This window comes from Sminthopsis crassicaudata, chromosome 2 (genome assembly GCF_048593235.1).
Source record: "Sminthopsis crassicaudata isolate SCR6 chromosome 2, ASM4859323v1, whole genome shotgun sequence".
Classification (NCBI taxonomy): Eukaryota; Metazoa; Chordata; class Mammalia; order Dasyuromorphia; family Dasyuridae; genus Sminthopsis; species Sminthopsis crassicaudata.
Genome location: NC_133618.1, coordinates 11,975,654 through 11,992,326, shown reverse-complemented (window position 1 = coordinate 11,992,326; position 16,673 = coordinate 11,975,654). Strand labels below are relative to the sequence as shown.

At 37.3% G+C, this 16,673-nt stretch overlaps 1 protein-coding gene across 1 annotated transcript in view; it reads left to right on the top strand.

Annotated features, from left to right (window-relative positions):
- LOC141553961 (transcription factor COE2) overlaps positions 1-16,673 on the top strand; it is a 74,540-nt gene that overhangs the window by 40,844 nt on the left and 17,023 nt on the right. The window contains exons 5-8 of the mRNA XM_074285435.1: positions 7,122-7,210; positions 10,858-10,923; positions 11,028-11,205; positions 15,698-15,883. Of these exons, the coding sequence (XP_074141536.1) occupies positions 7,122-7,210; positions 10,858-10,923; positions 11,028-11,205; positions 15,698-15,883 (519 nt within the window). The remainder of the gene's footprint in view (positions 1-7,121; positions 7,211-10,857; positions 10,924-11,027; positions 11,206-15,697; positions 15,884-16,673) is intronic.

Sequence of the window (16,673 nt, the reverse complement as noted above, 5' to 3'; positions counted from 1 at the left end):
AAAGGCTTCCATCTAATCTTTCACTTGTGCCCTGCAGGTGTTTGACTCACATCCTCATTGCTCTGTCCACAAGATGGATACCACCTCTTAATAAAGTGCTTAGATATAATCTCCCCAAAACCATCAGAAAAAAAATATTCTGCCATTATATCCAAAGGGATTAGGGTGAGAAGATGTACATATTGTCAAAAATGGAATATTTCAATCCCAACTGCATTCTCATCTGTTCTAGGAGAGATTATCTAATGTGACAGTCCCGGCAAGAAACTAGTGGTCACATCCCACTCTTGGTCATTATTTATAAAGTTCTTATCACACTGTAGAATTTTTCCCCCAATGGAATAGGAAAGGATATCAGTTATTTTTTTCCCTTTCCCTTTCCTTCCTTCTTTTCTTCCTTCCTTTCTTCCTTCTTTTCTTCCTTCTTTTCTTCCTTCCTTCCCTCCCTCCCTCCCTCCCTCCCTCCCTCCCTCCCTCCCTCCCTCCCTCTCTTTCTTTCTTTCTTTCTTTCTTTCTTTCTTTCTTTCTTTCTTTCTTTCTTTCTTTCTTTCTTTCTTTCTTTCTTTCTTTCTTTCTTTCTTTCTTTCTTTCTTTCTTTCTTTCTTTCTTTCTTTCTTTCTTATTCTTGAGGCAGTTGTGAATTGCCTAGGGTCACACAGCTAGGAAGTTTTAAGTGTCTGAGATCACATTTGAACTCAGATCCTCCTGAATTCAGAGCTGGTGCTCTATCCACTGCTCCCCCTAGCTCCCCAGTTCTTTTTCATTTTATTATCATCAAAAGAGGATGATAGAACCATAGAAATGGAAAGAATTGATTGTCTAAGTACACTCCCCATTTTACAGATGAGAAAACTGAGACCCACACTATTTAAATGAGCTACTGAAAGTCATGGACCTAATGAATAAGTGGGGGAATCAAGACCCTTCATGCAACAAACATCTTTTTATTTTTTTATTCTTTCTTTATTAAGCATACACTTTGTCCAAGGCAGTGTCTAAGTCCTTGACTCAATGGAGATTAGAACTCCACATGTGGTTGTTTGGTATCTTGGTAAAAACATTGGATTTTGAGTCTGGGGATCTGGGATTAAACCTGTCCTCTGCCTAAGTGACTTTGGGCAAATTCCTCCATTTTCTCAGACTCAGTTACTTTACTTATAAAATGAAGAGAGTGACTATACTCCTCTTCTTTGCCACTTGACCAACTACATTTCTCAGACTTTTTTTTTTTTTTCAAAAACAACAATTCTAAGATCTTTAAGGTCTCTTCCAACCCTGAATTTATGATTTAAAGTTGAAAGGTACCTTAGAGAACATACATTTTAACCTATATGTAGTTGATTTGGAGAAGATAAATGACTTTCTCATAGCTTAGCTGAGATTCAGGCTCCTGCAAACCCATCGCCTTTAAGACTGGCCAATTGAATGCATCTCCCTTCTTTCCTCTTCTTCCATTCTACTTCTCCTTCTTTCTTCTCTCAAATTCCTTTAAACCAAACTTATATCCCTAAATTTATCATCACTAACCCCAGTGGAGTTATAGTACTTTTGTCAAAATGGGTTTTGTTCTCTTAAGCCTTAAAGCTTTTGGGGATAAAATTCTTGCCTCTAACCCTTATGTTATAGAAAGCACTAAAGCTCAACATGTTAAGACACACACACACATCCATATGCATATATACACATATACTCCATAAATCCATACACACACACACACACACACACACACACACACACACGTTGTGGGGCCAAGTTTCTTTTTTTCTGTAGAATGAATGAATTAGACAAGATGGCCACTTAGTTGGCTTCTAAGGCTACATTTTAGTGATTCTGGGATAAATGGAATATGAGGTCTTTTTTAGTTTTAAGATGTTCTGCTCTCTAATTCCTTTTTTCTTATTTCAGTGTTTTTATGATTCTGCATTTGCTTCCTTATTAGATAGAGTACCCTAGAAGTCTGAAGCAAGTAACTACTTTATTGATTGATTCATTGGATCAAAAAGCATATTTAGTGAGAGGATGGTAGAGGAGTTTAGTCATTTTCCTGAGGTAGCAGTCTAATCCTTAATTTTTACAGATGATATAATTGAGGAGGAGACAGTTACAAGTAGACATAATTCAATAAGCAAGCACTCTTCAAGATCCTAGTACCCAGCAGTATAGTTACAAAACTCTAAACTCTAAACAGAATAATCTTCTACTTTTCTCTAAAGTTTTTAATTTTTCAAAATACTCCTCTCCCAATAACTTGGTGGAATAGGTGGTCCAACTCCCATATTACCAATGAGGAAACATGAGTCCAAGGGCTAGATAACTTTTCTCTTGCTACATAATGTTTGAAGTGATCCAGATCAAGTCCTCCTCATCCAAGGTCCATCATTATGGTGGAGGCTCTCATGGGCTCTCTTTAAGAAACAATTGCCAAAAAAATTGTATAATTTTTCCTTTTTTGAAAAAAAATTAATATTGGGCATGGGCCAGCCCAGATTTTTTTCACAAGCTATAGATGTGGTGGTTCCCATTAGATATTTTTAGTTAAAAAAATGTTGTGGTTAAAAACAAAAATACCCGAATGTAATTCTTACAGTTCAATCCATTGGCTAGATCCAAGGTATGTAAATAAGCTAATAATCAGACCCACAATCTGAAGATGAAATGACACAGAAGATCTGAAGCCTCGGGAGAATTACTATGAAATCTCAAGGTATTGATGAAAGTTTTTCAAAGCTGATCCAAATGGGATTTAGATTCTGTGGCAGTTGAAATGTGTATTATTAAACTCCTTAAGTAAACCCGAATGGCTCCCAGTGGAGGATTAAGACATTCTATGTATAGCAAAGACGAAATTCTCAGGTCGGGGTTTGCTCGATTGAATTCCCTCCTGATTAGTTTCTGTAATATTTAACTTCATGCCATGCCATAATTATTTAATAAAAAAGTAAATATAAAATATATTTCAGTGGGGAGATGACCTTTTACCTTAATGTTATGTTACTAAAGAAAGACATAGATAAATACAGCCTATGGTTTGGGACGTGATTCCAATTCACTTTGGATTTTTGCTATGCAAACTTTTCTCTTCTGGTGCCCATCAGACATGGTGTTGGAATGACTTCCCATGAGCACCACTTACCAAGAAGCAAAAGGTAGGAGAATTTGTAGATCGCTGTTGATCAGGTAATAATATACTTGGACTTTAGTGATTGAAAGTTCCCTTATACTTCTCTTGGGTACTCTCTTACCAAAGTGGAGTACAATACTAAAACTAGAAAGCAGCTTTTAAATGTGCTAAGTAGTGGAAATAATAAGTGGTGGTATAGACATGTCTATAGGATATTAAGATGAATGGTTCTTTAGGTCGATTTCTCCCCCAACCAATCAATTTCGTGGGGAAAAATCAATCACAAAACCATAGAATGCCAAAGCTAAAAGGGACCTTAAAATAATTGAGTCCAGCTCTTTAATTTTCTGAACAGTTAGGTGAGGTCCATAAAAGTTAAATGAACTCCCCCAAATTATACAATGGATTACAGAATCCTGATTATACATCTATAGCTCACACTCTTCTGGCTCCCTATTCTGTAAAGGAATAAATCCAAACTCAAATTTAACTCAAAATTTAAAAAAAAAACTTAAACAAATGAAAACATTTGTTTGACATTTTAGATCTTTCACAGTTGGACCTCTTCCTACTCTTTTGGTCTTCTCATACTTGAATACCTCCTTGTACTCTGCATTTTAGCCATACTATCTTAGTTGCTGCCCTGCATACATGATACATCATCTCCCATCTCTTTGCTTTTGAAATAACTATTTCTCATGCCTAGAATGTATTTCTTCTGCCTTCCTGCCCCTTGAAATCTCTGGTCTTCTGTCAGACTTAGTTCAAGTGACTACATTAGCACGTAAACTATTGGGAGGCATTCATGTAATATTTTTATCTCCATATCCCCAGCAGTCAACACAATACCTGACACATAGTAAGGGCTTAATCAGTACTTGTTGATTGATTGATAGATTGAGCTGAAAGGGCCCTCAGAATTCAGTTAGTTCAACCCCTCTTATTTTATAGATGAGAAAGCTGGGAATCAGAGAGATTAAATAAATTACCCACAGTTACTCAAGTGAAGGCAGAACTAAAAACCTCAGTCTTCCAGCATCCAATCCATATGCCTCTCTGTCTCTCATCAAAGGTGGAAGGCCTTCAAGGCCTCAGTGACCATCTAGTCCATACTCAACCAACCTTTGCCAGAAGAACTCCACAGGAGAGGAACTCACTAGCTCTCAGTGATGCTCATTTCACTTTGGAGAGCTCCTTACATAAAACCTTCAATGTGGCCATTTGCTACCCATTTCTTCAAGTTCCACTCTTTGAAGTGAGGAAGAAACTATTGAAATTCTTCCATGTTCTTGACTATAGCTCTCAGAAGGAAGCTTCTCTCCTCTAGCCTAATTGTGCCCTATTCCATCAGCTAGTATTCATATAATGTCAATCAGAGACCTTTCACAATCTGTCCTCCTCTGAGTTCTTCCTAATTTCCTAAACTGCAGTGCCCAGAAGAGGACAAAATATTCCATATTTGTTCTGAACAGGGAAGAGTACAGTGACCACTATGACTTTGTTCCTGAAATCTCTCTTAATGTAGCCTACAATTTAGTGTTTTTTTGGTTACCATAACACTTTGTTAATTCATATTGAGCTTGCAGTCCATGAAAACCTCCAAATCTTTGGCAGACCAACCATGTCATTTTGGATTTGTAGAGTTGATTTTTAAGAAATAAAAACAAGCAAAAAAAAGAAATAAAAACAAAACTTTCCATTTATGCCCACTCAATTTCACATTGGGTAATCATATAGTAAGCACTTCATATTTACTAAGCTTGTTCATTAATTGGTTGGTTTGAGCCAAGATCTGTCGAGATCTTTTTGCCTCCCAAGTGAATGGTAGAGCTAACAAGAAGTAGATCCCAGGTCTTCTTCCTTCTGAGTTTAGTGCTCTACAAATCAGCTGGCTAAGGGTTGCTATGTTTTCTCAATCAATCACCCAATTAATTTTTATCAAGGGCCTTCTATGTGCTAGATACTGTGCTAATCACTAGGGCATCAAAAAGAGGCAAAAATTAGTCCCTGCCTTCAAGAAGCTTACAGTCTAATCTAATCCCATCCACTGATATAGGATTGTGCAAGTATGGATAAATGGATCAGGACCTCTTGGACTCCTTTTTAAATTGAATTTGGTGTAAAGATATGCCTTAGTAGGCCTTTCCATGATCTCAAAACATTTCCCTTTGGTTTGTTTTATTTCAGAAATTTCTGCCTTGAGTATGTAGTAAAAGACTACCCACTTGGGGAAAATGTGTTTTCCCTTCTTGGTCTGTTATATCTAGTTCCTAAAGCTGGCTAAGGGTCACTGTCCTTTTGGCCAACAGCAGCACATGGTGTTGTGGAAACATCAGATTCTAAGTTCATTCATTGACGAAGGTAATGTGTGGCCTTGGAAGAACCCCAGACCCTCATTAAGACTCAGTATCTTCATCTTCAAAATGATGAACACAATATAAAATTTCTGGTGAAATCCAATGTAAAATTTTGAAGTGGGTAAGGCTGCTCCTAATTAAGAATTGGTTGTAAGAAGGCTCAGATGTACATGGTCTTTTAATGTACCATTGGGGGGAAAAAAGCTTTTAAAAGCAGGAGGCAAACTTGTGTGTGTGTGTGTGTGTGTGTGTGTGTGTGTGTGTGTGTGTGTAACAAAAGTCCAAGCATGCAAGGAGTGAGTTTATGGGACCTATTAATGGGAAAGGGTATAAAGAAGAATAATGATGCAGGATCTTGAGCATAAAAATTCCTTGGAATAGCAGAAATTCTGGTGTATCTATGAATGCATGAAAACTTTCCCATTTACCCTAAATCTGAAGCTTCTTTCCTCTAGAAATAACTTTGTATTCATTTTATAAATATTTTGTCTTCATTTCTGTACATGATCTACCTCCCAATGGAGTGTAAGCTCCTTGAGGTCAGGGACTATTGGACTTTGCAGCTTTAGTGTCTAATACAGCATGTGAAATAATAGATGCTTTAAAAATATTCTGGTTTTATCCAGTCTGAATCAGAAAAGAAACTGTTTAGGTGGAAAAATACATATCCAAAAAGAGAGTAAAAGCAAGGGGGAGAAATAATAAAATTATGAGCTTATTGTGTTTATAAGAAACTGAGATATGATGATGATGATGATGATGATGATGATGATGATGATGATGGAGTTGTATTCAATATTCTACAAGGTCATTTCCAAGTTGAAGTCTATTATTCTAATAAGTAACTTGAAATTAAACTGCTTTGAGTATCAAATGAGGCATGAAGGTACATCAACATTTTTATACAAAGGTGAAAATTTTGTTTTATTTTTATTCTATCTATAATTTTATAAACTCAATTAAATTTTGTTCAAAAAGATTTTATGATATACCTACTACTTGTCATGTACCGGGCTATGTTCTAGAAATACAAATAAAGGCAAAAAACTAGTTCCTACCTTCATAGAAGTTTACATTCTAATTGGGGATACAATATATAAATAACTTGATACATACAAAGGATAGTGTGTTCATTCTCACCCATCCATGCCTCCTTGTCCATGTGATTTTTATTATTCCTTCTTAAGCACCTCTAATTATATTAAGATCCTTCCCTGGTTCTTTTAACATTTAATCTTTCAGAGTTCCCAATGCAGCACTGGGGCTATTCAATAGTCATCTCTATCTCTTGCAAAGATGGCTAACTTTCTTTTTTGGGGTCCTGTCTGTCTTTGTTGCCATCTCTTTTTTTTTTTTTTGCCACATTTCAACTCATGTGCAAATCACAGCTGGTCAGCAGTTGTAGCTCATATCCAGTCTATCTCCTCAAATACAACCCATTCATCTTTCCATTTTATCACCGAGTTTCATCTTTTTCTTAGTGTGAAATAACTAGGCAAAGTAATAAAAGCACCACTTTTGGGAGCATTAGTGTTATTCTGCTAATAGCAATTACTGGGACAGTCTTTTAAATAATATTTCTTTAAGAAACTTTGCTTAATAACCAGTACATATACTCAGGAGTTGGGATTTTTCTTTTTCAGCATTAAATGAGCCCACCATAGACTATGGCTTCCAGAGATTGCAGAAAGTCATCCCGAGGCATCCTGGAGATCCAGAAAGACTAGCTAAGGTAAATCACTCTGGAGACTGATATGTTAAAAACTATTTTATGGCATTTTAGTAAAATGAGATGCATCTGAAAACAAACTCCCTTAGTCCTAAATAGGCTTTGAAGCTTGACTGCAAAGATTCTCTGGGGTTTTCTTTGGGATATAGGTGTCTAATGTGCACAAACTGTTCCAATGATAAAAATCTAATTTTGAATTGTACTTCTGGGATGTGCTAAACACACACACACATACACACACACACACACACACACACACACACACACACAATCTGACATTTGAAAATACAGAGTTTTCAAATCAGATCAATTAGATTTATCTTTGTAAAAGACAATTCACTTTGTCAAAGTGAATTCCTTGAAATCCAATGGCCCCAATGCATATTTACATAATTCTATTTATGCATCAGTTATTATGAAATTGGATAGGGTCATTTCAAATTTTGCTTCTCTCACTTACCACCAGCAAGATTTTGGATAAGTTAAGTCAGCTCTCTGGTTTTAATTTCCTCATTTGCCAAATGATGGTTTGGGGCCAAGAGACCTCTAACATCTCTTCCAGTTCTCCACATCTGATGCTAAGATCTTCAGTAGACAAGGGAGGATGAGTTAAAGAGTTGTTTCCTAGGTAGGCCCTTGTTCCCTCATTTGTACAATAAACAGGTTTAGACTGGATGACTGTTATGGTCTCCTCCTATGATCATGGCCTCCTATCAATAACCAACTGGAAAGTACTTAAGACAATTGACATAATCTAAAGATTCTTTAAAGGTCATCTAACCCAATGTCCTTATGAGGGAAAATAACCTGTCTAAGATCACAGTGGCAGAAAGCGGTAGAGCCAGATTTTAAACTCAGGTCATAGAATCCCAAGGTCAGCATCATTTTCACAGCCTGTTACATATACATCTACAAGTTTCTAATGTTTACTGATTTTTTTTTACTAAAAACACAATTTTAGGTGAAGTGATGTTGCATGGATCTCAATGGTTTCATTGGAAGGCAATTTGCCAAATGCTGTAGATAATGGTAAAGTTGATACCTAGGCTTATCACCACTAGCTCAGGTTATTACCTGCCACCTTATTTGCCTGGGACAATTGTCCAAATGATGTTATAATTGTAGAATTTGGTTAATGACATTATTGTAAAATAACATTCATTAAATGGGTAAAATTGTATGAGGGCATATCTATATAACATGGAGCAAAGAATAGTTGTGTGTAAATCTGCTGTGAAATCTATTCCTTTGATAAATCTGTCTTGTTATTTCAGCATTGATTTATATAAAAAAGTTAATCACATGTATTATATCTCATTAAATTGCTGAGAGGTATTTCATTTTTCCCTTCAAATGGAAACTTTAAACATTCTGATATCAAATTGTGAAGTTCTTATATCTTTGTATCATGAGAAAAATTAGAAGCCTATAATTGCTCCTCTAATGCACCTTTATTTTCCTCTTGGAAAAAACTCCAGCCTTACAAATAAATGATTCCTATAAAATAGGTTAATAGTGATTTAAAAAGCTGTAACAAAAACAGGAGGTGGCAAAGACAAAATGAGAGGAAAGGGATCACTGATTTGTACTTGTGTGCTCTCTCTCTCTCTCTCTCTCTCTCTCTCTCTCTCTCTCTCTCTCTCTCTCTCTCTCTCTCTCTCTCTCTCTCTCTCTCTCCCCTCTCTCTGTATGTATGTTTTTCCATCTCTCTGCTCTCTCTCTATCTCTATTTCTGTCTCTATCTTATCTCTGTTTCTCCGTCTCTGTCTCTCCTCTCTCTCTTTCCCTCTCCTCTCCCTCCCTCTTCTCTCTCACAGCAAGAAACAAGAGAGAGTGTTATTGAGAGAATTCATCTTTATTAGAATCAAATTTCACAAAAGGCAGTGCCAGAACCATTTCAGAACTCTGGATAGCTCCTAGACAAGAGAATTGAGCTCCAGCCAATCAATCACCTTAAAAACACTGGATTGGTCCGACAGTCTGATTTATGTCCAGCATGGCTTCGGAAATAGTTTTCTTTCTTTCCCTTTGGTAAAATCCACCTGGCCACACACATTTTTCCTGCAGCCATCCCCTATCACAGCTAATTTTGTGTCTGCAAAGCCCAACACTCTTCAGAAGGGAATAAATTCTACTCTAGTATTTCTCAAGATTTGTTATTCAGTAGTGCGATCCCTTTCTCTATAGATATAGCTCCAATCTCTCCATTCCTTGGTACTTGGCATTTCATGATTTGTTATCATCTTTACAATTAGTTGATAGCTAATTTTCTGTTGATTAATTTAATTCCAAGGAAAAGTTCTGGATTCCGAATCAGAAACCTTGGGTTCAAATCTCAGCTTTGAAACTTAATATCTGTGTGACTTGAACTAGTCATTTAATTCCTCTTGACCTCAGTCTTTCCCATCCATAAAATGGGAAAGTTAAACTATTAGTGCCTAAGATTCCTTCTAGAACTAGAGCTCTGGGTCCACAATTTGAATTCAATTCAATTTGAAAATCATTTATTGCAAGGCACTGTGTTAGAGACAAAAATGAAATTCTATATCCATTTTCCTGTATTACTTTCTATCAGAGGGGTACAATATGTACAGATAATTAAACTCAAAACAATTTGATGAGGGATCATGCACTAACAATGAGGCAGGGAGAATATAAAAGGCTTAATTTAGACAATTAGCTGAACTGAGTTTTGAAGGAAACTAGGGATTCTAAATAGACAAAGGTGAAGGGAAAGTGAAATTCAGACATAGGGGTAAGAGTTGAGGGTCTTGCAAAGACACCAAGATAGGAAAGGGTGTGTCAAGTTCAAGGAAATTGCTAACATATCAGTTTGACTAGATCACACTGTTTGAGGGAGATTACCATCAAATAATATGGAAAGTTAGGTGAGAGCCAGAGTGTAGCAGTCTAAGTGCTAAGATGGGAATTTTAATTTTTTTTTCTCAAGGCAATAGGGAGCTACTGAATGTTTGTGAGCCTCTTTATACTTAGTCATCTTCAAATATGCAGTAAATGCTTGCTCTATGACAGTCATTGTACTATATCCTGGAGATACAAAGAAAGGCAAAAATAGTCCTCACTTTCTAATAGCTCTCATTTTAATGGGGGGGAGGAGGAAGGGAAGAACAATATGTAAAAAGCTAGGTGAATGCAAATAATATATAGCAGATATGGAAAATAGTCTCAGAGGGGAAGTCACTGGCAGCTGAGAGTTGGGGGAAAACAGGACACTTACAAAAGATGGTTTGAGATGTGTCTTGAAGAAAGACAGGGAAACTAACATAACCAAACATTACAACACGGGGATCCAATTCAATAACTCTTTCCAACTTGGTAGGATCTTCAATGGTCTCCTGGTATTGACCCTGAGGCTTGCCAGCATCATTTCCACATCAAGATAATGTGCTGAGAGCAAAGCATTAAATGTTTGCTGAACTGAGGTGAATTATTCAATGGGCTTTTTAGGAGAGGAGAGAACAAAAGATGATTTCTAAAAAGCAGCCTGCCATCAATTTATTTAGCACTGTGGTTAACAGTTTTAGTTTTCAGCCCTTGATGGCTCTGTACCATTTAAGGCTATGGAAATGGACTACCTCTTTGTGTTCATATTTTTCACTATTTGGTTATTGTCCCCATCTCTCCCCCAGGAAATGCTGTTGAAAAGAGCAGCTGATTTAGTGGAAGCCCTTTATGGAACACCGCACAATAACCAGGTTAGAAGCCAAGCCTTTTCCCCTTGGGCCACCATTTCTCTCTTGTCTTCTGCATGATTTTGACTTTTCCTGAAGGAGTGCTAACTTCATGGAATTTTTCATAGGACATCATTTTGAAGCGAGCTGCTGACATCGCTGAGGCTCTCTACAGTGTCCCAAGGAATCCCAGCCAGATCCCAGCGCTGTCCAGCTCTCCAGCTCACACTGGCATGATGGGTATCAACTCCTATGGCAGCCAGCTAGGGGTCAGCATCTCAGAGTCCACACAGGGAAATAACCAAGGTAATAACTTCTCTGGAGGTCAAGGTCAGCTACTCTGGACCTTAAATGTAGAAGTCATTGAAATGAGAATTCTGCCTGGATCCACAGGACTATAATTATGCAATTGAAAAAGGCGCCCTTTCTGAGGAAAACAATAAATTCACATACTTAATTATCTCATTTCCAAGTGGAATAATAATAATTTCAATCATGAGGCAAGTTAAGGAGGAAAATGTGGAATACCCATGACTGGAAAAATACTTAAAACTGTATAGATGCTTATCTCAGATCCTTGCTAAGAAATGTGACCCTGGATGATTCCTAAACTGTGTGTTTCAGGTGACCCTGGAAAATTAAATCTTAGATCACTTGAGGTCTGCATTTGTGGAAGGAGTTGCCACCAATTACAACGTAGATTCTCCTTACCGTCTTGTCAAGCTAGACAAATTGGATCATTAGAGCTTTCATTGGTGGAACTGAATTAACCCTTTCAGCATATTAATAAGAAATCTTGAAATGCCCATCTCTTATCTCTTCCTTATTTTATGACCAGCCCATTTCCTTTTTTCAACTATTTCCTGGATGATATATTTTGCCTAGAAGCAATATGGAGCAGTAGATAGAGTACTGAGTTTGGGATCGGGAGTCCCGAGTTCAAATCTTGCCTTTGATGCATACTAGGTATGTGACTTTGAGCAAATCACTTCAGCTATTTGACCCTCAGTTTCCTCATTTGCAATGAAATAAATTCAATAAATTGATAAATATTCAATAAATATTTTATCAAGCACCTATTATGTGCCAGGCACTGTACTGAAATGAGGGAGCTTGGAACTGATAACCTCTGAGATCCCTCTCAATTCTGTATTTGTGATCTCATGATCCTTCAACACCTTTGCTTCTAATTAATTTAACAGTCCTCTATTTGGCACATGCCATTTAGACACTTCAAAGGATCCACGATCACATGGTTTTTAATATTGTTCACATCAGTACAAATGAGAATCTATCCATGTCTTATTTTTCGGTGTATTTCTAGTCCATAATTTCTATAGTCCTCCAGTATTTAGCCCAGCTCTATGCTATCCATCCCCCTGGATATATGACCAGCCCACCTCCCTTTTAAGTGGAGAGAGGGATGCCATCTATGTCCTTGATGTCTTTATTGATGCTGGTACTCATAAATCCTTTTTGGTGGCTTGCTTCTCCCTACTTCCACTAACCTTTCATCTTTCCATTGATCTCCGACTCACCGGTATTATTAATTCTTCAGACACCACAGTGTTCCATGGCTTACAATCACATAGCATCACTTGGAGAATCTTGGTGTTAAGGCTCTGGGGTAGTTATCTCACAGCTCTGAGTAATCATATGCATGCAGACGGACACCCAAACTGATGAGAAAGTCTGAGCTCATTTGTGAATGAAAATATAAAGCACATAGAGAGACAGCTTCTTACATCAGGTATTCCTGATCATTATTTGATCAGGCTGAGTTTGATATATTACTTTTCATTAACCTTAAAAAAGATTTAAAAAAATACACCATTTCCTCTCTTTATCTTCTAGTAGTTTCCTTTCTCATTATAGAAATCAAAAGACTCAATAAAAGGCAAAATAATTTTATCCTGAATCAATTATTTTCTCAGTAGGTGAGTGTTTTTCACTCTAGGTCACCAATTGAATCAATTTTTCGGCACCTACTATGTGCTGACACATGCTCAGTGCTAGGAATTGCAAAACAAAAAGAAAAGAGTTTGCACTTTCTTGTAGCTTATTGTACTGGGGGAGGCAAAGTGCACACATATAAGTACAATTATCTGCATAGCATGTCCTCTGGGGCGATTTCTCCAACTCTCACTCACATTGGTATACAGAATCCTGAAGGTCTTCTAGTGCTGTCACTCAAAACCTTCTCTCTCTACTCCCCCAAATCTGGTTTGTTCCCTGTTCTTTACTGGCTAGTCAGATTTAATTGACTTTTAGTCAGGAGTATTTACTGATATGATATCATGATGACGTGATAACATGATATCACGATAATCACGAAAGTTGGTATAAATCACGTCTCCAAAAGTCTTGGATGCACTCTTCCACAAATACATACCAGTCTAAGGTAAAGCTTAGTATATGTGACAAAGTGGTAAGTTAAAGGTCTTAATTACAGGAAATTTTTTTTATTTATGGGATACTCATGTCATTCCCTTTCAATGACTAAGGGTCATACCTGAAGCTGCCATCCTTGATATGTTTTACTTCCCAACGCAGATGGTGTCATCAGCCATTTATGTTCTAGGAATACTGCTACTAATTCCAATGGCCAAACTAAATCCACTAACATTTCAAAGTTCACACTTTTGTCGTCTAGTCATTGAGGATTGGGAGGAGAAGACAAAGAATTGAATCCTTGTGCCCCAAGCTAATTATCACTAACCAGAATGACTTGTTGCTAGAATCTCTTGGAAGTCTTGATTCCAAGTTGGGTTGCTGGAATATTCATAGTCCCATAGATATGTCTGTTTCACTCATTCAATACTAATATGTTATTATCTGATTTTATCTACTGATCAAAATATTTCACCACTTCCAAATTAATTAAAAACCTGGGAACAATTAATTTATGCTTTTGATTGATTGAGTCCATAGAAATATCGAGACCTTTTATAATTACATTAACTGAGGTGGAATAGAAGATACCCTCTAATACATATACAATTATTTCAAGGTAATTTGACTAGCACTGGGGATCAGAGATTCAATTCAATAAATATTGATTAAATTTAAATTGTGTTAAGTGCTATGATACAGACTGTGAATTTGAAGATTAAAAAAAAAAGAAACAGTGCTTGACTTCAAAGAGCTTATATTCTAATGGAGTCTACAATATGTGTACAGATAAGTTAAAGTTTATATATATATATATATAGTATATAGTAATTTTATATTATAGCATTTAATATTTTTATATTTAATATAATTTTAATATAATTTAATAAAATTACTATATAACATATAATAATTTTAAGATAGAGAAAGGACTAAGAATGGTTGAGGGAGGGAGATTAGGAAAGGACTAGGATAGGAAGTGGAACATGAACTCTATTTTGAAAGCAGATACACATTGTAGGAATTAGTTCATATAACAAATGTGAGAGTTAAGGCCTCCAGCTGGAATATTTTTTTTCTTTTCCTTTGGGAATATTAAGATGGAAGGACTCGAACAGTAGTTTCCCCAGCTTTGTTGTGTTACGAGAATCCCTTTTAAACAACAAAACTTTGCAGACCCCGAGCAATGACAGTTGGTTAGTATTTGCAATTTTATTATCTGTTGATGTAGACAATATATCAATCAATCAATTAACAAACATTTATTTGACATCTGCTAAGTCCCAGACAATATGCTAAGCCTTGGAATTATGAAGACAAAAAAGATACAGTCTGTGCTCTCAAGTAATTTATATCCTAATGGAAAGATCCCATGCACTGACATAGGCATTTAAAAGATACAGACAAAGTAGATCCAAAATAAGCTTAGAGGGAAGGCTGTGGCAGCTCAAGGGAATAGCAGCTCTGAATTTGGTGCGACTTGTAAGTAAATTTTCAGTTTTGTAATCTTAATAGCAACTGCCTGTATTTAAACAGTCAAAAATAAATGTGTGAGACGTATTATTTTCTCAGTCCATAGATGCAATGTTTGCTTATTTATTATAAGTATTTATTATACTGTGTCTTTTAAGGAGATGATCCTCTTGTGATAATTCTGTGGACCGTGGCTAGTGAATCATTAGACTAGAAATTGAGTTTTGAGGAAATGTTATCAATTTATTTTTGGCTAGTCATGCTTTGTCTCTTGCCGAGCAGTTTCAGAGAGAGTTTTCCTAGTGGAAGTTTCAAAAGTCAGGTTAATAGATAAGCAGTATCAATGCCTGGTGAATTTGACAGGGGTGATGGTGCTGTTCTGTGTGGGGAGAACAAGAAGGTTCCATTTTCCTCCATCTCTATCCCTAGCCCAAACAATGTCTGAAATTCCACCATTATGGTTCAATTCTATTGCTCAAGATTGTATTTCCTGTTCAAGACTCCCTGGAAAGTCAAATATTTTAAAATTCTCTCGGATATTAGTGTCTTAGAATAAAGGGAGGATCTCTTAACAGTGGAATAGGGGAACAGTAACAGGGCATTGGATTTAGCATATCTTGTATTCAAGGTCTACATTAGACACTAGTTGTGGGACTTTGGAAGTCCATTAAGCTCGGTACAAAATGGTGCCTGGAGGGAGGTTGGGCTTATTAGTCTAAAAGGTTTCTTTCATCTCTAAATCCATGATCCTAGGTAAATGGCAAGGGGAGAAAGAACCTGAAGACACAAATAATTTAGTCTGACCATTGTGTCCCAGACAGACTCTGGGTCCGTATTTCGGCTGAGCTGGCCAGCTCCGGCTGTGGTCCTTATGCAATGATATGGGCCGGCTGCTGCCTCACCTGTTCATTTCCCCCCAATCTACCTTGTACAGGTTACATCCGGAACACAAGCAGCATCTCTCCCCGTGGCTACTCTTCCAGTTCCACCCCCCAGCAGTCCAACTACAGCACGTCCAGCAACAGCATGAATGGCTACAGCAACGTGCCCATGGCCAACCTGGGCGTACCGGGCTCCCCAGGCTTCTTAAATGGCTCCCCCACAGGATCCCCTTATGGAAGTAAGTGCTTTTTCCTCCACTTCTTTGGGCGACCTCAATGTGTGGTTCTTTCCTTTTTGCTTTTGTATCCCCATTGCCTATTATATCACCTGGCACATAGTAGGGCACTTAATAAATGCAAACCCACTAACACAGCTAAAGTGCTTTACAAAGAGAGGGAAGGGAAAAAAGGAGGGAAGGAAGAAATAAAGAAAAAGCTCTTATTAGACTTTTACTATGCACCAAGCACAGTATTTTAGTCCCTGCCAGTAAAAGCAGAAAAAGTGAACTAGCCTCTACCCTCAAGGAGATTACAGTCTAATCGGAAGAGAATACATATTAAGGAGTGGTGGCTAGGAGGAGCATTTTGGTCTGAGACTCACCAGGATGATGAATGGAGTTATGGGAGGCTGTCTCTTTTTAAGTGGGGGACTAATCCTTTCTAGAAGAGACTGTTGATTAGATTCCTATGTCCAGAGGAAGAGATAAGAAGGGAGGAAAGGGGAGAGGCAGCTGTATAGCAAGACAGATGGACAACTGGATGTGACGTGAAGGTGAAGAATGAGGCTCGATTCCCTCATTTCTTTTCAAGAAATTTTCTTTACAAAAGAGACAAAGGTCTCAGATCTGGACTCTATGGGATTGTGGTCACCACAGTGTTGGGAAGGGCAGACATCGCTATTCCTAGGCAAACCACCTCTGACATTCTGATTTCCCCTTTGTGATTTCTCTCAAAGATACCTCCTTCTCTGACACTGCCACCAGAATAGTGGTGGTCACACCTGGACTATTGCAATGGCTGCTGTTGGGG